The sequence below is a fragment of the Glandiceps talaboti genome, chromosome 2 (genome assembly GCF_964340395.1).
Source record: "Glandiceps talaboti chromosome 2, keGlaTala1.1, whole genome shotgun sequence".
NCBI classification, from domain to species: Eukaryota; Metazoa; Hemichordata; class Enteropneusta; family Spengelidae; genus Glandiceps; species Glandiceps talaboti.
The window spans coordinates 465587-491961 of NC_135550.1; the positions used below are offsets into that span (position 1 = coordinate 465587).

Genomic DNA, 26375 nt, shown 5'->3' on the forward strand with positions numbered 1-26375 from the left:
ATGTAGAAACTGCATCGATTTGAAATTTGTGATGGACGCATGAATGTAATATTGTAACAGTCCTGGGTTAACAGTAAATCTTTGAGGAAGATTATCGTACAATTGAGTGAGTCTCAAAGCATCAATCGCGGTTAGACTTTTTTTTTTTTGCACGGTCGATAAACTAACACTATAACTTCAACTTACAAGCTCATGCTTGGCGGCCATGTTAGGGCCAAGAAATGCAGTTGAATTTTTGGTTTGCGGAAGTGCAGTTTTGACTTTTATATCGTCGATAAACAGGATTTGTTTTATATATTCTGAAACAACAACTAATTTTTTATGTTTCTCAGTACAGTAACATTCCTAAATGATGGGGTTGAGTTGAGAAATCACAATGTTCAGCAACACGTGGTGTGACGTCGGTAGATAAACAGAGACTCAAGTGATGAACATATTCAGTTATACGTAGTGCGAAATTTCGTTATATAAATGACGTTTTTCCTCAAAATTTTGAAGAAACAAAATGTTTTTAGGTGACTTCTAAACCAGTCAAATAAAACTTATCCAGAGGCTGTAATTTCTCCACTGAGATTACGTATTTGAGTCTGAAAGAGTAAAAACATGATCATATATATCAACACTATTTTCATGCTAGTATTTAGTGATGCCATAATTTGAAATAATGTATATTAAAACAAGAGGAATTTATTTATTCCTATAATTGGCATGTAGTGTGACTTGTCCTTTCTGTTCTTACTGTAAACCTCAGCTTGAGAGCTACTTTCAAATATTCTACTCTCTATCCTTATTTGTCAGTCCCTATCTGCAATGCCTATACCACATTCTGTACAATCTAACTAAATCTACCAAGTACTTCTACTTTAACTTTACTACTCCTACATGTATGTGCTATATGTACATCGGTAGTGACAGCTGGAATGTACAATAAATCATGAATATGACAGATGTACATATAAAGTCAATAACAGTGTAGAATAGGTAAGTTATCCTGCATGGCAAAGAAACTGACTTGAGTTACCACTGGACAGTATTTTCCCCATGACACCTACGACATTCAGTAATATTTGTAGTGTTATAAAACTTCAGATTCCACTTTGACACATGTTTAATCAGACAGTGTCCCACCCCTTTCTTAGTATCATCCTTGTAAAAGTAACATGAAAGTGGAGATTGTTATTTTATAATGGAAACTAAAGGTTATATCAAAAGTCTGTGTGTCTTGGAGAGGCTTAGCATTATACTACAAACATACATATGCAATGTATTTCCACTTCATAAAAATATTTTAGCATATTGAGCACTCTTTTAAAAATGAAGACATGCTAGAGGCCATGTTTTGAAAGCCATGGTATATTTTCAATATTGTCTACAATTCCCATGAAGAGATTTAGAGCATAAACAAACACATTCTCAGGAGTTGCCCAACTCATGATAATTCAAAATAGGTTTTAGAACTTATTATGGTGAAGCCACAAGAAATGTTGGAAATGCACTTGGTAAATGACTCTTGGGGTTAAACTTTAGCTCCCTCCCCATCAGCCGATCTGAATTTTCAAAAAAGTAAAGCACACTCACCAATTTTATCATGTCCCCATTTTCTAATAAAAAAAAAAAAAAAAAAAATCTGCTCATACCCCTCACGAGCAATTGATGCTGGACAGTAAAGATATGACTAAATGATTGATATAAATAATGAATGACATATTGAATAATTAGTAATCCAACTGCAAAGCACGCAAAAATACTTGCAGGCCATTCGCGATGAACTGCATTAGTGCACAGGTACTCGAATCAATCTATGGGGTTTTTTTTTAAAAAATATGTATAGTAAATGTCTTTTTTTTTAAATTCATAACATGTATAATATGGAAATTTGACGGAATATGTCTTTCTTCTGAAATAATCATGAAAGAAATCTGTAGTGCACATGTTCCAGACCATTAATAAGTATTTAGTTCAGCCCTTCTTTCTATTGATCTGTTAGTAATATCTTCACTCTCCGGCGTCAAGTGTTCATAGTTCTGCTAGTAATTGTAGCTCACTGTTTGGTCCGACTACACCTCAGACCACTAAAAAGACACGGTGTGTAGCAAACTTCACTGATCATCTAACTGCTATAATTGTAGCGTTTGCTGTGATTTTGGGGGCTTTTTCATCTGTGTTTGTGCCTTTTTGTGTTCCGATGTTTATCGCCTTGTCACTAACTGCAATCGGCGTGACACCGGCGTTAGACTCTTACAAAACGCAAAATTAATGTGGTTTATACTTGCATCGTATTCCAGATCATCGCCGTCGCTTATCCATGCCATTGTAATACATATTTCAGCACTAAATCAGTCCAAAAACCACTTGGCTTGGCTATCCCACGCGTTCCGTCCGTGTGACCCTTCAGCGTTAGGCATGTCATCATGGTCATTGTTAGTCCCTGCCGGACGAAGTCCGGGACGGGGACTTATGGATTGGGTTCCATCTGTCCGTGCATCCTTCCGTCTGTCCATCCGTCCGTCCGCAGCCGTTTCTTGGAGATGCCTGGACTGATTTTTTTCAAATTTGGTACAGGGGCAACATACAATGGCATACATATGCACGTCAATTTGTTTCATGATACAATCCAATATGGCCGCCTAGCAGCCATTTTGTTTGCAAATTTTCCCAGTCTAAAGCCATAACTCAGACATGCTTGAACAGATCACATTCAAAGTTGGTATTAGGACAGTGTTCTATGACATACATGTGCATATCCATTTTCATGGTGATATGATCCCCATACCCGACCAATCCTTTATTGTTGTAGGCATGTTCCATGTCCAACAAGCAGACACAACATATCTAAATCTGTTTGATTTACGTTCACAAGTGTTGTTGCGTGATCAGAGTAGTGATAATTCTATAAAACCCAATCATAGCGAGGACTATGTCATTCTCAATGACTTGTTGACATCTCATGCTGGCACGCTCGCTCAATATATCACATGACTTGCTTCTATTGATGTCAACAAATATGGCGGGCGGTTTGAAAAGAAGTAAATCGGCCGAATGTTTTACAGCTCCCGTATGTCACTTTGGAGTAATATTGACGACCAGTAGACAGGTAAATTTTCTAATTAGATGGATTGGACCATTTACAGTTTAGTTTTAACGTATTTTTAAATGAAAGAAATTACCCAAAAAAAAAGTCCCCATTGCAGCTAATATACCTTTAATGTGAGATAAGCTTTAGTTTTTAATTTGTTTTTGTGGACAATGTTTGAATTTGACTGACGAATCCTGTGACTCGAATCTAACACGATCAATGCACCATTCACCAGCCAGACGAAAATGGTCGACATGTTTGTTGACTAGCCGAGAAACGCATAAGGAACTTGTGAGGCAGTCCGAATAAATATATGTAAAATGCGACGTTTAAAATAAAAATTCTTCTTCAAGGTATTTTTAGGCAAGACATGTTAGGTAAACACCTGAATATATCTGAAACACTTAGTTGACTAGCCGACTGTATGAATGCCATAGAAGGCATCGAATGAATAACATTGAAAAAAGTAAGCGTGAAACTGATATGCACAGGAAAGAAAATCTTTTTGTTTCATGATTTTTTTTACAATGAAGACTACATGTAAATGATCGTAGTTTGGGCTCATGAATAACGGACAATAGGTGTTTACTTTTTATTGTCTACAACCTAAAGTACATGAATATGCATCCGATTCGAGACTTATGAATATTCACCGTAATACATAGTAACTACTTGTAGCTACTCGTCCCTACTCGTTAGGACGCGTAATTACGATGTTTTTGATTTTTGATTTTGATTTCGCCCCTTACTCGTGTTAGTACCCAGGGCGGATTTAACTTCCCACACCCTAAACTGGTGGATGAGCGGTAACCTGCGTACCCTATTTTTGTTGAGGCCAAAACCATGTCTAATATTTACTGTCAATGTTGCAAATGGGCAAACAAAACAGACTAATAAAAAACTCAGAGCTAGGAGTGTTTAGATGTCTGGAAACAACATAATTAAAGGTGATTCAAAATGCTCATATTCACTATCGCTAATTTGCTAGACGACATTTTTGTGAAATACATTCTGGTTTTAAAACTTTTAAAAAGCGTCTGCAAACACCTTAAAATGACCTTTTTTCAGTCAGTTCCCTTCGGATTTACTTCGAGAGTTTTCGGGTATTTCCGGTCCCACCTAGACCATGGGATTTTATGACGTCATAAGGAGTAATGGTTAGCACGTAGCCTATGACGAGCGTAGTCACTAGGTGAATAAAACTCAACAGCATTGTGAAAAAATACATTGGTAGTGGTTGTAATAGACATCAGTAAACAAAAACTACAGTCTACATGTCTTATTAACCAATATTTACTCACACTTTCTCACTAATTGTCAGTGTCTGTGGGTATAATAAATGCTAAAATATTATCTCCCCATATTATTATTATTATGGCAAAATAAATCAAAACGACTAGACTAGATATACATAAACACTTGTAATGTCGGTCGCGTGTTTCAATTTATTTATCTGATTTTTTTATTATTTGCCGAGGAGAAACATTACAATATCTTCGACATGTATGGCGTCGACAGCATATTTTAGCCCACTAATACTATACTGGACTATACTCGCTGGTGTCGCCTTTTGAACGGTGCATTTAACAACAAAGTAAACATATTTATCTCGAATAAATATACTAGCTATTAGATTACCCATATTATCAGCAATAAAATTGTAAAGAATTGAGGAAATTTCGTGAGTTTCGTGTTATCATTTACATGACTTTAGCAACTCGTCTGGAAGAAAACTTGTATGGTTTCCCTTGTTGCGATATCACGTAATACAACGAGCCTATTTAATATTCATTAGAAGAATTTCGTAACGAATCATGGTATTCGAAGTATACAGTTTAGGAAACCAACAAATCAAATATCGCGATGTGTTCAAGATATTAAATATGATTGGACAATATTGACGTCGGCAATCAAGGTCGTGACCCCAGCACATGGTTATGAAAGAAAGCCTGCAACTAGATACTTAGCCACGTCCGGTCCAATTTCTCAGGGTTTGTTTTGAAGTTAGAGACGTTAATTCTGTACGACTTGAAGAATTTTACAATATATCTGATTGATAAATATGAATTATATCAACACGTAGATAAATTCAACCCGACACAAATGTGCTCTCCCGATTCCATACGTACATACACTGCTTCAGCTTTGATCGGCGGAACTATCCTAGTATATAGTATAAGCTTACTGCCGCGGCCGCGGTGACTGCACAACACTTGACAACACTACCCACCTACCGATATATAATAATCACCTGTATACAGTGATAAAAACAAGCAATAATTCGAGTCCCCAACAAGTCGATGAGACCTACTTGTACTTCTTTTCAGTCCGATCCGAATGCGAGTTTCTGAGGTTTTACATGGGTCTCAGACTCAGACTAGAGTATTGCGCCCTAGACAGCCCTGGCCGAAAATAATAGACGTAAACTTGTGTTCCCAAGCCAAATAGCTAGTATATTTATTCGAGATGAAATATGTTTACTTTGTTGTTAAATGTGCCGTTCAAAAGGCGACGCGAATACTATTGGGCTAAATATATGCCGTCCTCGGCGCGGGATGCCGTCAACGCATCACGACGGTATCATAATGCTTCTTGTCGGCAAATAATAACAAAATCAGATAAATAAAAGCCAATAAAGGTGAAACACGCGACATTACAGGTGTTTATGTATATCTAGTCTAGCCGTTTTGATTTATTTTGCCATAATATGGGGAGATAATATTTTAGCATTTATACCCACAGACACTGACAATTAGTGAGAAAGTGTGAGTAAATATCAGTAAATGTTGGTTAATAAGACATGTAGACTGTAGTTTTTGTTTACTGATGTCTATTACAACCACTACCAATGTATTTTTTCACAATGCTGTTGAGTTTTATTCACCTAGTGACTACGCTCGTCATAGGCTACGTGCTAACCATTACTCCTTATGACGTCATAAAATCCCATGGTCTAGGTGGGACCGGAAATACCCGAAAACTCTCGAAGCAAATCCGAAGGGAACTGACTGAAAAAGGGTCATTTTAAGGTGTTTGCAGACGCTTTTTAAAAGTTTTAAAACCAGAATGTATTTCACAAACATGTCGTCTAGCAAATTAGCGATAGTGAATGTGAGCATTTTGAATCACCTTTAAAGAGTACAAAAAAGGCAACAAATTAAACGTTCTGAATGATTGACATGTCACCGCCAAGTTATTGTAACAATTTCAGAAGGTAACGTAAATGTAGCCACACATCACAATCAATTGTAATCACTCAATAAGATTGGCAATCATTGCTATGTACTAGTATGTCATGGTTCATCCTATTAAACTTTAAGCTTCTCCAATATTGTATTGACTGTCTCAAAATATTGATAACACTTTCAAAAGATAACAATCCTCACCAAGCTCATATCATTGTAATAGACCATATCATTGTAATACACCATATAATTGTAGTAGACCATGTCATTGTAATAGACCATATTGTAATACACCATACCATTGTAATGGTCTCATTGTAATACACCATATCATTGTAATACACCTTATCATTATAATACACCATATCATTGTCATACACCATATCATTGTAATACACCATATCATTGTAATACACCATATCATTGTAATACACCATATCATTGTCATACACCATATCATTGTAATACACCATATCATTGTAATACACCATATCATTGTAATACACCATATCATTGTAATACACCATAATGACATTGTAATACACCACATCATTGAATGTAATGATTGGGCACTTATACTACGATAACATTGTAGATTGTTTTTTTGCTAATTTGTAGAGGTTTTAGTTTCAATTGCAAAGGCCAAGTATTGTCACCTTGTTCTTGTAGGATACAAGGGTGAGGTTAAATGTCGATAAGAGGAACCCAAGTGGTTACATCAATGCCTCTATGATTAAAGTGTCTGTCGCTGGTGAAGAACTGCACTACATTGCATCACAGGGGCCTTTACATGAGACTGTTGTTGATTGGTGGAATATGATCTGGCAACAAGGTGTACAAGTCATTGTTATGCTAACTGCAGAACAGGAGAATGGTAAAGAGAAGAGCTATAGATACTGGCCTGAGTTCAATACAAGTAAAAATACTTTGGATATTGGACCTGTAAGTGCTCAGTTTGTCGAATGTATGAATTAACCCAGCATGAGACAAATGGTATAAATTTCTTCACAGTAAAACTCCCAGTTGTGTGATAAATTAGCATGTTTTTGACATCATTCAAATTGCAGTGTAATGTTTAGAAATATGCATCAACTTTGCCACTTCTGGTTTGAATATGAGATTATTATTACATTTATTGTATTCCATGAAACATTTTGCTATTCACTGCTTAGATATCCTTTACAGATGCAAACAGGGGTGGGGGGGGGGGTTGTCATGTTGAGGTTGTATATCATTCATTTTGTGTATTCATATTGAAACACATTTTGAAATAACTGGACATTTACCCTTGTTTCACTACAGTTCAAAATTATCAGCCAATTCAGCAATGATTCTGGGTTCTACATCACCAGTGGTGTGACATTGAGGTATAAGCCATCAGGAGAACAGAGAACAGTATGGCATCTACAATATACGGATTGGCCACACCAAGGATGTCCTGATGATGTCCAGGGTTTCCTGGGTAAGTTGATTGTTTCCATTGTGTCTTGTATGTACATGCACAGATGCACTTTTGACAACTTAAAACCAACAGAGTTCTCCTTTATAATTATTAGGGTTAAGTGTGGGATAATTATTAAATTAGGAGATGTGCTTCTCTTCACCCATAACAAATGCACTACTGACATGTTTTGATAATTTGTGAACATTTGTCCATCAATTCAGTTATGTATTACTAAGTTTCTCATTTTGTTAGCACAACCTCAGACCACTATAGAAACAGACTGGAAACACCTATTGTATTAGGTGTGAATGGGACTCTTAATCCCTCTCCCTACTGTCACACTCACCCTTCAAGCATTCCTTATGTTTTAAACTCTCTCTGAAAACTGTTGAACATTATCCGAAACAATACAGTGTATACGGGTCCTTATGGTTTTTAGCACAACTGAACTGATAAGGTTCAGTAGTGCTATAGGCATGGCAAAGTGTCTGTGTCTGTCTGCCTGTATGTCTGTCTGTCTGTGTGTGTAGATGTGTTCTCTCTCTCTCTCTCTCTCTCTCTCTCTCTCTCTCTCTCTCTCTCTCTCTCTCTCTCTCTCTCTCCCTCTCTCTCTCTCTCTCTCTCTCTCTCTCTCTCTCTCTCTCTCTCTCTCTCTCTCTCTCTCTCTCTCTCTCTCTCTCTCTCTCTCTCTCTCTCTCTCTCTCTCTCTCTCTCTCTCTGTGTGTGTGTGTGTGTGTGTGAACAACTTAAAGTAAAACACCGCTGGACCGATTGCCATGATATTAGGTGGGTGTATTTACCTTGGGTGTCTAATTGGGAAATTGTGCAAATGAAAATTATTGCATCAGAAATGTGCATTTTACGTTTGAAAATGTGATTTGTTGTATTACAAAATGCTTTGATTTCAGCCTGGAAATGAAAAATTCTTGTTTTATTGATGCAATGAAATCATTAAATCTTTTATGGGCCACTTCACACATCAGTGTGAATGGCGTAAAGATTAACATCTGTTTAAGTTTGCTTGGCAACCTAGGCCTGTTGTTAGCACAGTTGAATTAAGTCTTAGAACCTATGATTAAGGTACTCGGGGAAGAACCGCTGGCCGACCACTGCCGATTGCAGGCCCTTAGATCTGTAACAATTACTAACATACATTGTTGACTTCTCATGCCACTCATATGGAAATTTGCTGTTTAATTTTGATGAAACTTCGAATACAGACTTAAAAATACCTAGTGAATCGATGTATGAAAAAATAATTCCTTGGTGGAAGCAATTTTCTTTACAAAAACGTCAAATTTGGTCAAGATTTTGGGAAAAAATCGGTGACAATTTCGGCAAGCGTTTCCTGTAAATGTATTTGGCGTACACCCTGAACTGTGACCTAGACACATTCAAAACAACATACTCTATCGATGTTTGATAAAAAAATAGGTGAATTTCCAATTAATTATAAGTAAAAACTGTGAAAATGGTCCATTTTTGAGTCCAAACGTTCTCATTTTCAAGTCCCAGGCGAAATCACGTAAATCTGTAACGAGTGATCCGATTGACAAGCGAGTACCAAACATCAATAGGTCAGAGTCTGAAGAATTACCATAGAACTACATTATCATCCGGGTACAAAGTTGGGTCAAAGGATTAGTCCGAACGTGGAAAAATCTTGCTGAACGAAGCTGAAGATGATGTATTTTAATAAATATTCATGAGAGGTTACGGGTGGCACCATGATAATAGAGTGGAATGCGGAAGTAGGTCTCTGCATAACGGATCGCCGCGATAGTGCATGAGTTGTGACATCGTGGGAATTTTAAAAGATTAGTGCAGTATTTTTTTGTCGGGAATGACAATTCTTGAGTATATTTTGGTAAAGGAGCAGGAACATTGGACTATCTGTTTCTCCTCTTTGACTGGCCGTGGTGGGACATGAGCATGGAAAATTATATAAATGCACAGTCCTTACTATATAGCATTCAAAAAAACAGTTTGTACAAAGAATAAGAAGTCACACATTTTATGGGGAAAGAAAAATAGACATATCAAGACCTCCATGATCATACTGTGTTTGACAGGTTAAATTTCCTGCATGTACCAATTGCCATGATATTTTATGTGTGTATTACCGTGGATGTCTAGTTGGAAATTGTTCAAATCAAAATGATCTTACTACCGGTATGTGATTTGGGTCGAAAAATGTAATTTTTGGTCAAAAAACTTACTCAAGAAACTATTTGGCAGATCAGTCTGAAATTTGGTGGGAACATTCTTAGGGGTGTCTATGCATTCAAAATATGTTTGCAAATGTGCCTAGCAACAAGACCACGCCCATAGCAACAGTCAAACGGTAAAGTATTTCACAAAGATAACCACTGGAATTTAAAGACAATTGAAATAAGCATTCAAAAAATGTATGTAAACTTGCCTAGCAACAAGACCATGCCCATAGCAACAGCCAAATGGTCAGATATATTGCAAAGATAACAGATTAATAGATAATTGAATGAACATTCTAAACATGTAAATTTGCCTAGCAACAAGGTCACACCCATAGCAACAGCCAATCAGTGGTGTATTTCACAAAGATAACCATGGGGATGGATAGACAATTAAAAAAATGTGTTATTTGCTAGCAACAAGACCACACCCATAGCAACAACTAAATAATCACGTATATTGCAAAGATAACAATAGGAATTGATAGACAAATGTATGCAAATATGGCTAGCAACATGACCACGCCCATAGCAACAGCCAAATTATCACATATTTTGCAAAGATAACACAGGCACATTCAAAAAATGTATGCAGATGTGTCTAGCAACAACACCATGCCCATAGCAACAGTCAAGTGAGCACATATATTGCAAAGACAACAGGGATAAATAGACAAATGAATATATGGATAATAATTCAGCAAATGAACACCTATACCTAGCATGGATCAGCATATGGGAAAACATTTTTAAAAACTGTACAGTTGTGCAACAACGCCATTGACGCTATTTTTCAAAACATTCAAAACACAACTGGCCCTAGCAGCCAAGGCCATGCCCTTAGCAACAGTGAAGTGATAATGCATATTACAAGGATAACAACAGAGACAAGTAGGTAAGTGAATAAAGAATCAAAAAATGTATGTTAATATGCCTACACAACAAGACCATGCCCATAGCAACATTGAATGATGGTTTATATTGCAAAGATGAAAACTGGCAAGAGTAGGCAAGTGATTAAATATTCCAAAATGTATGCAAATATGCCCAGCAACAAGACCACACCCATAGCAACAGCCAAATACAGTTGTGCTACAATGCCATGGGCACTATTCTATATTTGACAGCATTCTTGGAAGAGATTCAGTCAGTTTGTCGCCATGCTAACAGTATGATAGAAGGTGATGTATCACCACCAGTCCTGGTACATTGTAGTGCTGGTGTGGGAAGAACAGGAGTTGTGATTCTGGCTGACATCATGATTGCATGTCTAGAATATAATGAGGTAAGATATTTTGAAGATTGGCACCTCAAAAGTAATGACATGTATTTCTTCTATAAAGTGGTAAAATGATAAATCACACAGACATTAAGTAGCAATTGAGTTAAAATGCTGTTTGTAAACAGTTTTTGATTTTGTTTCCCAAACTTTCAAAATGGTGCCATGTTATTATATGGGCCGTCGCAGGCAGAAAGGGCCCTTATGTCGAAAATTTTCGATTTTGACTATTTTGCATTTTTAGATAGTTTATATGGCTAATTTTCAGTGTATGAAAGGATTCTGCTGAAAACGGCCTAAAACTACCATTTTGGCCCATCCAAAGATGTGACCTCTGACCTTTGTATTTTGACAAAAGCTTTTGACATTGCCTTGTGTAAGCACTGTATAGTGAATGTATAGGAGTGTCAACTGATGATAATGTTACAAGTTGGAATCATTCTTATGGATAATTTTATTTACAATGAGAAGTATGTGGGCTGATAATAATTGTTTTTGTTTTTGGATCATTCCATTATTTTTATGGGGGGGGGGGGGAGATTCACTAGCACACATAGGAATACCAAACAATTAGTTTATTGAATAATTACTAAAGAAAACTGCAAAATGTATACACTTGAAAAAATATATTAAATCACAACACTCTTATGTCTCCATGGCAATTAAATTGTTGCCATGGCAACCATATACACCGCACCTGAGTTCAAACATGTAAAGGAAACCTTATTAATACATTCTAAACATTACTTTCGTGTGTACATGTACATTGTATCATAAGTTTAAAAAAAAAATCATATGTACAAGGAATCTTAAATTTCATAAACTGTCTCAAACAAAATAAATCTACAATTGAAATGTGAAATTCATCTTATGGCTATAAATTTGTGTATTACAGTCAACATATGAGAATAGGTGGAGGGCGAAAGGTTAAATGATGATGACAATAAAAGTAACCCTGTCATATAAATATTGAACATCAAAATTAGATATCCTTCTAATATCATTCCTCACTTTTCAATTGTAAATGAACTAAATGGCTATATGGATTGAAAGTGACAATATATATTGAATGTTTATAAATGCTATGATTGTAATACAGAGTATACTTCCGAACATGATAACCACATGTACCTTATACTATGATGACCTGATATAACAATATATGTGAATGTCTTGCATTGGACCATCTGTCTACAAATTATATCAAATGTGACCTTTTGATTGAAAGTAGTTTTTTTTAATGAAATGTGACACTTTGAGAACATACCTTATGCAAATTGTAATGTAAGAAAGACATACTAACATAATTTTCTTGTCCCTTGCTTCCAATACTGTACTGATAAATCATATGGTACTCAAGTTATACTTCCTTTTTGACACTGTTTTTGACTATAACATTTTACTCCTCGGGGCAGAATACCTGTCTGTATGGCTCTCTTACATATGGAACTATTTGCTTTAGCAACTCTCTCAATCTAGCTAGACTCAATCCACCTGCTGCCATCACTTCAGGTTTACAATCTGGAGATGGTGGCCATGTAATGCCTCTCCTGACAAGACAGATCCTCTCCTCACTGTCTGTCACTGTCTTCCTGACATACACATAACCAGGATCTTCCTTTGTAAACCTGAAGTGATGGTACTGTCTAATCCCCTTCAGTGGTGTCATATATCTATTTAGAAACCTATCCCATTCATACCACTGAAAAGTTGGTACTGTGCCCTGACACATATAACACTTAACACTATTAATTTTAGCACTTTTACTGACTACATTACTCAACTGACTGACTGTATCTACATCACTTCTACGATAAAGTTGGCGTATCTTTCCAAAACATGCATCACATATACACTTAGTATGGCCTGGCTCTAGAAAATGGTAATTAATTTCATCATGCAAACCTATACTAGTGCGATAACAGAAATAATGAACAACAGTTTTATTCTTATTCTGACCCCCACAGTTATCAGCATGACAGTGACAAACCCTTTCTCCTAAACCATGGTGATTAAATAGTCATCTAACATACTTACTACATTATTGGCTCGCTGACATTTTCTATTATCTATTCCTATTGTTTGGGACTCATCAAATAAAAAATTCATCTGCGATTTCAAACCATCATTACATATTCCAAAACAATTAACACGTAGTGGATTCAAAAAATAAAGCTGACTGACTTGTCTAGACTGATGAGGTAACATAAAACTCTGGGCAAAATCAAAAGTGTAGTGACAGAAAATAAATCTTGTGAACATGGACTTACAGGTGACAAAACCTCTCTATCACTTAACTCATCTTGTGCATTTTTTATACAAATATTCAAAAATTCTCTCTCTTTCTGGGCCTTCAAAATATGCTCAGAAAATGCTAAACTTGCTCCTAATTTATCATCTTCAGTAACAGCAAACCTAATACTATTTCTATATTGTTCACACTTCGCGAATACATCAGTACATGGTTCCATCTTCTGTATATGGGGGACACATGATTGCCAAATGTTCCTGAATAAAGTCTCACCAACACATTCTCTAATAGGTTCACAGTCTCTACACGCTTCAACATACTTGTTGTACACATCCATCTTAGACTCGCTTGAAGGTAAGTATACAGGGGCCCTCCCATCCCTTCCACGTGGTGCTGCCGGCATTGGTAAACCATTTTCTTCGCCATATCGGATTAAAAACTGAACTACATCTTGTATTACCTGGAACACTCAGAAGAATAAATACAATATATTAGTATTTCAGAGTGAGAATTAAAGAACAGGATAAAAAAACAATGACACACTCACCAATAGTACGGTGCATATAGTACATGGTCACCTTTTGAAGTTAATGCTTTTAAATATATTGTTTCGACACTTAGATTTTACCTACAACTTTACCAAACCAATACTTTGAAACTAAATACTGTATTTTTCAAATAACAGCTTGCACACACCCCCTTGTGTTCTTTCCATAAAGGTATGGGAAAAGTCAAAACATTGTTATATTTTGCCTGTGAGGAAAACAATCTAAAAATGTTATGCACCCTATGTTTACACATTAGTTATATTTTTTTTGAGATATATATATATATATATATATATATATATATATATATATATATATATATATATATATATATATATATATATATATATATATATATATATAGTTTTGCAACAGCCAAATGATTGTATCAGATTGAGCTTTACATATACGTTATGTCATGTTATAAAATACAATTTCAGGTTTACTGAAATTTCCCTCTCAACGTGAACAAAATGACACATCAAAACAACTAAGGGAGATGGTTATTTTTACATGATGACAAAACTTATAAAGTATACTTTAATATTAGAAATGGGATGGCTTTACCTAGCAAAAGTGTTATATATAGATAAACTCAGCAATACTAACTAATGACTTACCTCAAATGAATATGCATTAACTGGTCTCTTGCCTTTCAGACCATGATTTCTTGGGATAACACCATGCATCTTGTAATGACTCTATATTCTTAAATCTTTTTTTCTCCTAATAGCAATGAAGAAAAGAGTAACTAATGTCACAATATATCTTAAAATACTGATACTTATTACTATTATTAATAATAAGTTTAATACAGAGGTTTAACGAATATCAATGACTAGTTGTAATGACCTTAACAAAAAATAATTTTGAAAAATTCGACAAAATCATGGCAATTGTATACAAGTGATAGGACTAGGTGAATGACTCAAACTACATAAGTAATTATACAGTTGTATAAATTTGTAGTGAATTACCAATACAATAACAATAGCTTGAATGGCACTGTATAAGTTATAACGTTACATCATATTGTTTCAGTACAATCAAATCAAACTTCCAGTAAGCAGACTGTAGATACAAATTGTTTCAGGTACGTGTTGACGCTGTATGGGTAGTACTAGTAGTAAGTTATTTACACAATTTGACCTATGGCATATTTTGTACTCATCGATTACATTCGATTACCAAGAACAGTTTTACAAATGTATTCTCTGAAAAACGTAACCATCCCATTTCTGCCATCAATAATGATTGTCCCTCCCCTGTCCATAAACCGTTCAGTTTACAACATCCAACATGAAAGTACCACCATGATCACAGTTTGATACCATTACCGCTAAAATAAAGTCGAGGTCACCTCGCCGACCGGGCGTTCATTACAACTGACACAAATAAATATCGACTCCAGCGTCGTCATTTCCCCCTCTTCTATGCTTCGGGCTTATTTGACATCGATGTTTAAGGTATGAACATCTATTATTACTACGTCAGGCCATAGACCCTCCACCTGGCTTTCAGACTTTCATTTAAAACTGCAATTGGTGAATTTTAAAAGCAGCGACGACATGTCGACATAGGGAAAATCAACAATTAATAAAAGTACGAAAACAAAAATACTCACCTATACTATGAATGTAACGCCACGCTTTTTCAGACAGATTGTCCAACAAAGGTGTAGTTGAAGTATTGTCGCTCCCTCTTGCCTCCACGAATAGTATCACTTAAGACTTCACTCTGTTCTAATTTTGATAATATAAGTACATCTAACTGGTCCCTTGGAAACTCTGCTACGTTTAAACGGTATTCCCATACTCGGTCGACACTCAAACTGGTAAAACACTCATTCTTACATCCACATCCGTCTTTCATCGCTAACTCTACTGCACTCTTGGCTAAATCATCCCGGGGCCCTTCGTCTGCTGATAAGTCGTCTGATATTGAAAATAATCTTGCTATTTCTTCTGGGTTGAGTTGGTGGTCTTCGTCTTCGGAATTACCTTCTGCTTCGGCTGAATCGCGTTGAACAATAATATTACTAGTACTAGTGGTATTTTCATCTTGGGAAATCTGCGAATTGGATGTCGATTGCGGTGGGCTAAATGTTTCGGCGATGTCATCCTGTCGATTTTCAAGTAACGCGCGTAGTTCCGGGTCTATTTCACGACAAATTGGGATTTCTAAGGACATTGTAGTAGGTTAATATAATAAGAGCTGTGAAGAGGTTTGCTTACGCTTTGAAATGTTGAGTTTGATTTCGGAAGTTAGTGGTCACGTGTGAGATCTGGCGGGAATGTGCAGCATCGAACTTCGTTTGGAGTCGGAAAAATATCGTAGAAATGCTAAAACCTTTATCAATTTATTTATTTTTATTCATTTTCATCGAAAATGAGCAACATTTTTTCGAGAAGAAAGAAATATTAACCCAAAACGATCAAACATCATGCCGAGAGTCATCAAGGTCATTCGCACTTTCGAACTCACGGGTAACGAAAAGTGATACAATGTTTGAACGCGTCTAACTTTTAACTTAAAATGTAGCAAAAATCGACATAAGGGCCCTTTCTGCCTGCGACGGCCCATATGTAAATGTACCCCATGTATACAGGTACAGAAGGTTGTTTGTAAATTATCTATGCAAGCACAGAAGGTTGTTTGTACATTATCTGCTTAGTAGGCAAGCACAGGTTGTTTGTGAATTATCTGCACAGAAGGTTGTTGTTGTAAATTATCTACTTAGTATGCAAGCACAGGTTGTTTGCAAATTATCTACTCAGCAAGCACGTAAGGTTGTTGTATGTAAATTATTTACTTAGTATGCAAGTACAAAAGGTTTGTAAATTATCTACTCAGCATACAAGCACAGAAGGTTGTTGTATGTAAATTATTTACTTAGTATGCAAGTACAAAGGGTTTGTAAATTATCTACTCAGCATACAAGCACAGAAGGTTGTATGTAAATTATCTACTTAGTATGCAAGCATAGAAGGTTGTATGTAAATTATCTTAGTATGCATGCACTGAAGGTTGTATGTAAATTATCTACTTATATGCAAGTACTGAAGGTTGTTGTATGTAAATTGTCTACTTAGTATACAACCACAGAAGGTTGTATGTATTATCTACTTAGTATGCAAGTACAGAATGTCATTATGTAGAGTGAGAAACCTTATTCTTTGCTATTTTTCCTACAGGATATTGATGTGCGAAGGATGTTATCAAATCTAAGAAAGCAGAGAATGATGATGGTACAAACTGTTGGACAGTACATATTTGTCTACAAAACTCTTATTCAGTTCTTGAAAAATTCAAGGCTGATATAAACGTCATTCAGCTGATCTGCTTTGTTCAGATGTGTTGAAAGACCTAGTGTGTGGTCTTACCTGCCCTAGTAGCAATACCCGGTACCTACTCTCCTGAAACTCTTCCTTGGAATGTTCAATGTACCTCACCAGAAAAACATGTAAAGTTGAAACGCCTTAAAGTTGCCATATGGGTGAGGATTGGGATTTTTAACACAACTGAATTAGTGCTATAGCCATGGTGAAGTGTGTGTGTGTGTGTGTGTGTGCAAACAATGTAAAGTCAACAGCCGCCACACCAATTGGCTTGATATGTGCTGGGGACATTATGTAGGACATGCAGATGGAAAATTGTTGAAATGAAAATGATTGCATCAGAGGTATGTGATTTGGGTCAAAAATGTAATTTTTGGTCAAAAAACTTAAGCTCAAAAAACTACCCGGGAGGGTGGTCTGAAATTTGGTGGGAACGTTCTTAGGTGTGTGTAAATTAAGATTTGTTCATGACATGATTATTCTATTAGTAATATGCAAATTAGAGCTAAAAGTACTTGGCCAATGAGACTGAAACTTGGTGAGATGTTTCTAGAAGTGTTATTCTGCAGATATTCCTCAAAGCATTTTGACACAATTGGCCCTAGCAACCATGACCATGCCCATAGCAACAACCAAATGCCAGTATATTTTGCTAAAATAACACTATCTAGGAGGTGAGTAAACATTCAAAAATGTATGCAAATATCCCTAGCAACCATGGCCATAGCAACAGCCAAACAATTGTGTCAACAGGGATTATATTAGACAAATGAATAAACATTCATAATATGTATGCAATTATACCTAGTAACAAGACCATGCCCATAGCAACAGTCATATGATGATGTATATCGTAAAGATAACATCAGGGATTCATAGACAAGTGAATGAACATTCAAAAAATGTATGTAAATATATAAATATAGGCAAATTAGGACTAAAATGTGTCTTTTTGGTCAAAATCTACAATTCCAAAACAACTGAGCAGGTTGAGCTACACTTTGGTGAGAATATTCTTAGGGGCATTTAGATTAATTAAGAAATGTTCATGACTAAAGATGCCATCAGTGATATGTAAAGTAAGGCTAAAAATGTCTTATTTGTGAATTTATAATGCCAAAAGTATTGAACAGATTTGGCTGAAATTTATTGGGGATACATTTGGGGATGTGTAGCTGAAGGTGTATTCACACCATGGCAATATGCAAATTAGGTCTAAAAAGTATGTGGTGAATGGGCTTGTGGGGATGTTTCTGGAGGTGCTATTCTGCAGTTATTGTTCAAAACATTTTGACATAGCTGGCCGTAGCAACTGTGACCACACCCTTAGCAACAGTGAAAAGGTGATGCATATTACAAAGATAACAAACCGGGATGGGTAGGTAAGTGAATAAAGATTCCAAAATATGTATGCAAATTTGCCTAGCAACAAGACCACACCCATAACAACAAATAAATACAGGTGTGAAACAACGCCATTGGCACTATTTTTTTAAGTAGGAAACTATGATGACATTGTTGTATCAATTAAAAAATCCAAAATAAATAACATCCTCATCCATATGGCCACTTCAAAGAGTACATGGCTTTGGGAAAACTGAATATTTGAAAGGTATCCCTCTGAAAATGTATACACTAATGAAGATTTCGTAAAAGTTTGTAATTGTTCTGTTGCAGATATTTGAAGAAAAGGGTATGTTAAAAAATTACTGTGAGCTTGAGAGAAGTTCTTTAGCTTTTTACATTTGAATGTACAAACTATTTAATTAAAACGAATCTTTCATTTGAGAAGTGACTGTTCTTACAAATGGTGCTGGGTAGGTGACATGTCTATCTAAACTTTGTATCTCATTTTACATTTGTATGTAAGTAATTGAGTGTTGTTTTTAGTTATATTGAATGTGAATGTGACAAAATTAGTATATTCCACAAGAATATTTGTAAATAAATAAAATGAATACTGGCAGCACAAATATTTAAATTTCATATTTTTTATGCAATCAAGGCAACATTGGTTCTTCCTTAGAACTCTCGCACAGAAAACACAGAGACTCCTTTCAGAGTTGCATACATAGTTGTCTTGGAATAAGTAGATGCAAAGAGAATATATAGTAAATTAAACATTTGATGAGATCATGTCTTCTTGAGATTTGATCAACCATTCCCACCTGTAAGTTCAGTAGACAGATAATCATAGTGTAGATCAAAGAAATGATGCATACTAGGCATTTCAGTGGTTTTGTTTGCATGGTTATTTTTAACGTCATTGTTATTATGTTTTATGTTATTTTCTGGTACTCAGGTATTAGCTGGATTTGGGATATATGGTGCTTGAGGAGTTTTGGGTGACAAGTTATTAGATGGTGATATGTAAAAACAAAACCTACACCTAGTGAATAATAATAACATCTGCTGGTCAGATCAAGTATTTTTTCAGGGAACATCTCTATTTGATGACATTTTAAGTCAGTAGCTTCACAAATTTGTTAATTTCTTTTAGACACTTTATTAGGCTCCAGCGGGCACTGCCCGGAGGGGGCTTTTACATTGGGTTCTATCCATGCGTCCATCAGTGCACCTCATATCTGATATGTCCCTTTGTTTTGCAACTGAATCAAATATGGCGAAATGAAGGCCATATTTGTTGTTTGTGTATTTAACCTCATATCTCTGGCATACACCAACTGATTTCAACCAAACCTGGCACAAAGATAACATACCATGTGGGACATATGCACATCACTTTTTTGTGACAGAATCAAATATGGCTGAATGGTGGCCATATTTGTTGTTACATTTCACAATATGCATCATAACTTTGTAGGTGTAATATATAGTGACTCCATTCAAGTGCCTACACACATAATATAAGTGGTCTTTGAAGACCTTGACCTTTGAACCTGAGAGTCTTCTTCAAGGTCAAATAGCCACATTTTGGTTATTTTCGTAGCTTTCTGAATCAAACAGTTCAAGTAATAATTTTTTTTAATTATGACTTGGGTTTCTCATATAAAGCCCATTTTGCCAGTTATCTCCAAAACTTTTGATACCTATGGACACCATTCAACTTCAATTCAAGTGGCTACCCTCACATTAATGATGAGCTTTCTGATGAGACCGTGGCCTTTGACCTTTGACAAACATTTCCAAGGTGAAGAGAGAGAAAGGTTACATTCTTGCTGTACACTTAAGACGGCCAAATATTGCTAATTATGCTGAAAACCCAACACTGCAAACATTTGCATCCCTGGAAAGGCCAACAAAGCATTTCATGTGACTTGACTTTATTCCCAGATACTAATAATACAAGTCTGTAAAGAGAGTATGATTACATAAATAAATGGGAAAGTGATCAAAAAATAGTTGTCTGCCAACTATTCTAGTCCAACCCCACCAATACATGTGATCATAATCAGAATACAAATATTATCTGGCATTTTCACCATTCCTTTGGATTTCTGACATATTCAAAACTTCTACAAATAAAGTGTTAAAATTGTCAACATGCTAATTATCTTACACAATATAACACAGAAGTTTGGGCTATGTCTTCCACTGAAGGCTTGCTACAACTCACCTTTTTGTTGTTACATTTTATAAGAGTAAAGTAGTTTCCCCAACTCAAAGTTGTTATTGATGACCTGTCAATTGTCACTTGATACACACCTGAAGAACATAATGCTTGGTGGAATGAGAGTCGGATGATATATTTTATAAAGCGTGATATATGGTTAGGAAGGATGGATGGATGTGTGGGTCTGTGTGTTTTATTACAAAATATATTGTGTGCTATGAAAAGACATTGGATCAATTGTTACAGAGTATGTTATAAACCAAGTCATGCCTCACCACTTTGTACAGTTTATAGGGGTCATCATGAGAATAACATTGCTTTCCATGTTTTCATGACTTTGTCTATGGTTCTATTTACTGTATATTATTTGTGTTTTTACCAAGTTGGAAAAAAGCTGAAGATACCAAAAGCAAAACTTGCACTAGCATAGAGAATGGGACATCTGACTTGACAATGTTGTTTACCAGTGCTACCATATTGAACCAGATAAAGAAGTCTCTCTGGGCTAAACAAGCAGAGACCAATATTACCTTTATACCTAAAAGTCTCACTTTCATATGTTTGCTTTTCAAAAAAGAGTTGATGAAGCAAGGGTAAGCCGAATGTGATTGATGCAAAAATATCAGTTCACTTTGCTCTTTTCATAAATAATCAGTGCAATAGGTAGCCTGTGTCCACAAGTCTTTAGTTTTACCACCAAATATTTGAACTATGACACAAAGTTGGCCATTGTATACAAACCTTTCTGTTGGTGACACACAACGAAATCAGTTTATGTTACATAATGAAATTTATGTCAGTTCCATTAATCATGAAGTGACATGTTTAATAGTTTACAAGTACATGGCCCATATTGTCAGTGTCATTCTTGTGGGCCCTCAAAGGAAAATCCTCAAACAGAATTTAAAATTGAGTATTTCAACACATCTAATTCATTCACAGTTAATGAACCTCATATACTTGTTAAACTGGTTACAGTTAAGCTACAGTCATGTTCAGCACTGAGGCATGATCTTAATTCTTGTGTTGGGTATTTTGATAATCCATGATGATCCATATTTACAGAGATGTACTCAAAGCAGGGTATGTTTATAGTATATGTAAGCAGCAATACTAGATACGTAATAAGTTAACTACTGTAATCTACATACTGTGCTTACTGTCACAACCATTACATGACAAAACAACAGTTTACATCACAGTGGAAGTAATAAATAGAATGTAAAACTAATTGTGCCTTAAATAGGTATAGGGCTAGTTTCACCAAATCAAATCATGCAGTTTTTACAACAACAGAAAATTCCTCTCAAGATAACTGATTGAATCATGTATATTATAATCATTATCATTATTGTTATTATTAATATTATTGTTATTTATCTTTGTTGATCACATTTGTCATTCTACCATATCTCAGTTGTTAAACCTCCCCCTGAAGGGAGTGCTGTTACAATGGGCTTGCTCCTGCTGTCCATCCATCCATCCAGATGTGTGTGCACGCTTGCATCCCTAATACGTCTTTTCTCAGACATGCAATATCCAATTTCTTTCAAATCAGACACAAAGATGACATGTGGGAAATATGTATGTCACTTTGTTTTATGAAATATGCAAATTTGACTAAATGGTGGTCATATTTGTAGTTTGAAATCTATATTTACTTCATAGTATTGCCAATTTTTTAAAATCATGTTTACAAGTAATATTGAAGAAAAGAACTATACACAAACATTATTTTTGTTGCTCATATTACTTTTACTTTATAGTTAAAAATCATTATTTACTGCATAACTCACGAACTGTAATGCACAGACACTCCATTCAAGTGTCTACTCCCATATTATCACATGCAAGCTATCTTTGGAGATGTTGACCTTCAGGGTCAATTATCAAAATCAAGCCAATTCCTGCCTATCACAGACACATTGTAGTGTTTACATTTTGCTTTTAAATCATGTTTACAAGTACAGCTAAAATAATGTAGGCTTGGTGTTTCACTCATGTGACATGACATTTATTACATACACATCCTCAGACAACTTCTAATGCAAAAGAAACAATTACATAAGTGTTGTGCACAGTTGGGTTGTAGAAGTAGTCAATTATTAGTTGATTATCAGATGAAAAATAAACAATTGAAGCCTTTGAAATCATTAAGTCCATGTAGTAATGTTTTCATGAGAAGCATGTTTTACTGCAGTGTTAAATTTTCATGAGAAGCATGTTTTACTGCAGTGTTAAAGATAGCAAATGCTTATTAGTGTTCAATGTGATTGGGCAGGATCCTGCCGTCTTTGTAAATATGTCATCTTTGAGTCAAAACATAGTTGCATGAGTGAACACCAAGCCTACATCATTTTAACTGTTATATTGAAGAAAAGAAGTATACACAAGCATTACCTAGCATTACTATATTTAATACAGCATAACTAAACAACTTCAATCATATGGTAGACTGAAACTATTCATAGACCATCGGAATTAAACTATTACTTGCATATTGCAGACACTTTGTAGCAATTGTGTGTGGTGAATGTCTTTTAGGTCATGTATATAGATAATAGAGAACCGGATAAACTTATCATTTTTGGTGCTCATATAACTCTTTACTGAATGGCGGACATATTTGAAGTGAACAATCATGATTTAACAATTAACTTAGTCATCTTAGTACATGGAGACTACGTTAAAGTGTCTACCCCTGTATTGCCAGGATTAAACTGTCTTTTTAGAGATTGACCTTTGACCTAGACCTGGATCTTCAGGTTCAGTTACTGAAATTAGCAATGCTGTGCATTATCATAGACACTGTTGGAGTACTATTAATTTGTTGCCAACAATTTCTTATAAATCATATCTCCATTCAATCACATTTGAGAGTCTATGTCTTTTATGAAGACTTGTTATATTTCATTTTGTCATATTCATGAAATAGTATCTTGATTTATTAATATCGGAGAGTGGGAACATTTTTCAAAAATCATCTCGAGTATTTGCGTGTATTAACTGTGCTACATACGCTTGTAAGTCAGTTTTTAACAAAAAATTTAGTGCCTTTATCTGTACAGATTATGTTATGAGAAATATTTTAATCTTTGCAATGAATCAAGAATTGTGTGTACTTAGAAGTGCACGACATGAATGTTAGCAGCTTCCTCAGTGGTCACTCAGCCTCTGGAAAGCTGTATTGTCGTTGGTGAGGAACTTTCCCATTGGTAAATCTGTAGAAAGTAGCTTTCTCATTGGGTACATTACCTCTGTAGAAAGCTGCATTGTATGGTGCAATGTAGTGGCTTCATTTTTTTAGCACAACTGAACTGAAGGTTCAGTATTGCTATAGGCATGGTAAAGTGTCTGTGTGGATATGTGTGTGTGTGTGTGTGTGTGTGAACAACTTACAGTCAAAAACTGCTGGAGCAATTGCTTTGATATTTGGTGGTCATGTTACTTCTGGTGTCTAGTTGGGAAATTGTTCAAAAGAAATTAATTGCATAAGAGATGTGGGTTTTGGGTCAAAAAATGTGATTTTTGGTCAAAAAAATTAAATCTCCAAAACTACTGGGCAGATTGGCATGAAATGTTATGGGAAGATTCTTAGATGTGAGTAAATTAAGATTTGTGAATGACATGATTCCCTTAATAGTAATATGCAAATTAGGGCTAAAAATGTGTCTTTTTGGTCAAAAACCTCTAATTCCAAAACTACTCAGCAGATTAGGCTGAAATTTAAGAAGGATGCATCTGTGGGTGTATAGATGAAGAAATATTAAGCATGTAATGATCTCATCAGTGATATGCAAATTAGGTGTAAAAATGTGAATTTTGGTCAAAAACTTGTATCTGAAAAAGTACTTGGTTAGTGACACTGAACCTTGGTGAAATGTTTCTAGAAGTGTTATTCTGTAAATTTTCTTCAAAATATTTTGACACAATTGGCCCTAGCAACCATGACCACGCCCTTAGCAACAACCAAATGGCAGTATATTTACATATAATAACATCATCTGGTAGGCAAGTGAGTAAACATTAAAAACATGTATTCAAATGTCCCTAGCAACCATGACCACGCCCATAGCAACATCCAAACAGTCGTGTATTTCACAAAGATAACAGGGATTAATAGACAATTGAATAAACACTCAAAAATGAATGCAAATTTGCCTAGCAACAAGACCACGCCCATAGCAAGTCAAATAATCTTGTATATTACCAAGATAACAGGAATTGAAAGACAAATGAATAAACATTCAATAAATGTATGCAAATGTGCCTAGCCACAAGACCACGCCCATAGCAACAGCCAAATGATCACGTATATTGCAAAGATAATATCAGGAATTCATACACAAGTGAACAAAAACATTCAAAAATGTATGCGAATATATCTAGCAAAATGATCGCGTATATCGCAAAGATAACAACATGGTTGGATATGCAACTGGATAGTCATTCAGCAAATGAACACCTATTGTTAGCATGGACTAGCATATGAATAAACATTTTTTTAAACTGTACAGTTGTGCTACAACGCCATTGGCGGTATTTTTTCTATGTCACATTCATCTTTCCATGTTAACTGTAATGCACTGTAAATTCAATATTGTATTTAAAAGGGAAGGGGGAATCATGTACACAGCTATTTTTTGCATTTTAATTAATAAAAGGCATTGTACTATAAGCCTATTGTAACATATTTCTGGTTATTAATATTAATAAAATTTATTACTGGCATTTTTTGTGTGCAATGGATGTGTGTATATTTGTCAATTACCAATAGTAAAGGGAATGACAGAAAGAAACATTAAATGAATATAATTATAAAATGTAAACTACATGTAACTCTGCATCTGACAATTGCCGACATTTGTAATAAACTAACGCATTTGTAATACAATTGCCGACATTTGTAACGATATTTGAAGTAAAACTGACTATAAAATTTACAATCAATGCCTCATCTTCACCAATCCTAGATTTCAACAAATTAAACACCTGAATCTAAGAAACTTTATTAAAATTCCCTGTGTAATAACTTATTCTACCAGTTAAGCCAGGGAAGTCTTGTGCCGGTATTTAGCACCAAAAATTGATCCAGAAATATATTGTTATGTATTTACTTCTATGATTCAAATAAAAAATTCTTTCTTTACATATCAGAGTTTATCGTTGGTTGGCCTGTCATAGGTTTGTCTTATATTTCACAAATATTGGAAAGCGATTATGTTTCTTTTTATACATAAGTACAATTACTTCACAGACCAACAATAATTGAAACTGGAAACTGGTGTTTGTGCTCTGGACTTTTTGGTGAGATATAGCGATATACAGCATCCACAACACCAAGTGTCTGTAATGTATGATGTCAGAAATATTCGCCTTAATGCATAATAATCTTTTCACACTCACGGACAAGAATATGTCGATGTAGACTTATTGATATACTAACTTGTTTTTTAAAAATTACCGT

The 26375-nt window shown here is 35.3% G+C and overlaps 1 protein-coding gene across 1 annotated transcript in view; it reads left to right on the top strand.

Moving 5' to 3' along the window:
* The window catches only part of LOC144447954 (tyrosine-protein phosphatase non-receptor type 21-like), a 148098-nt gene extending 124989 nt beyond the window's left edge, over positions 1–23109 (top strand). Inside the window, exons 12-15 of the mRNA XM_078138079.1 lie at positions 6931–7203; positions 7564–7723; positions 11046–11203; positions 17191–23109. Of these exons, the coding sequence (XP_077994205.1) occupies positions 6931–7203; positions 7564–7723; positions 11046–11203; positions 17191–17319 (720 nt within the window). The 3' untranslated portion in view covers positions 17320–23109. The remainder of the gene's footprint in view (positions 1–6930; positions 7204–7563; positions 7724–11045; positions 11204–17190) is intronic.
* The last annotated feature ends 3266 nt before the right edge of the window (positions 23110–26375 follow it).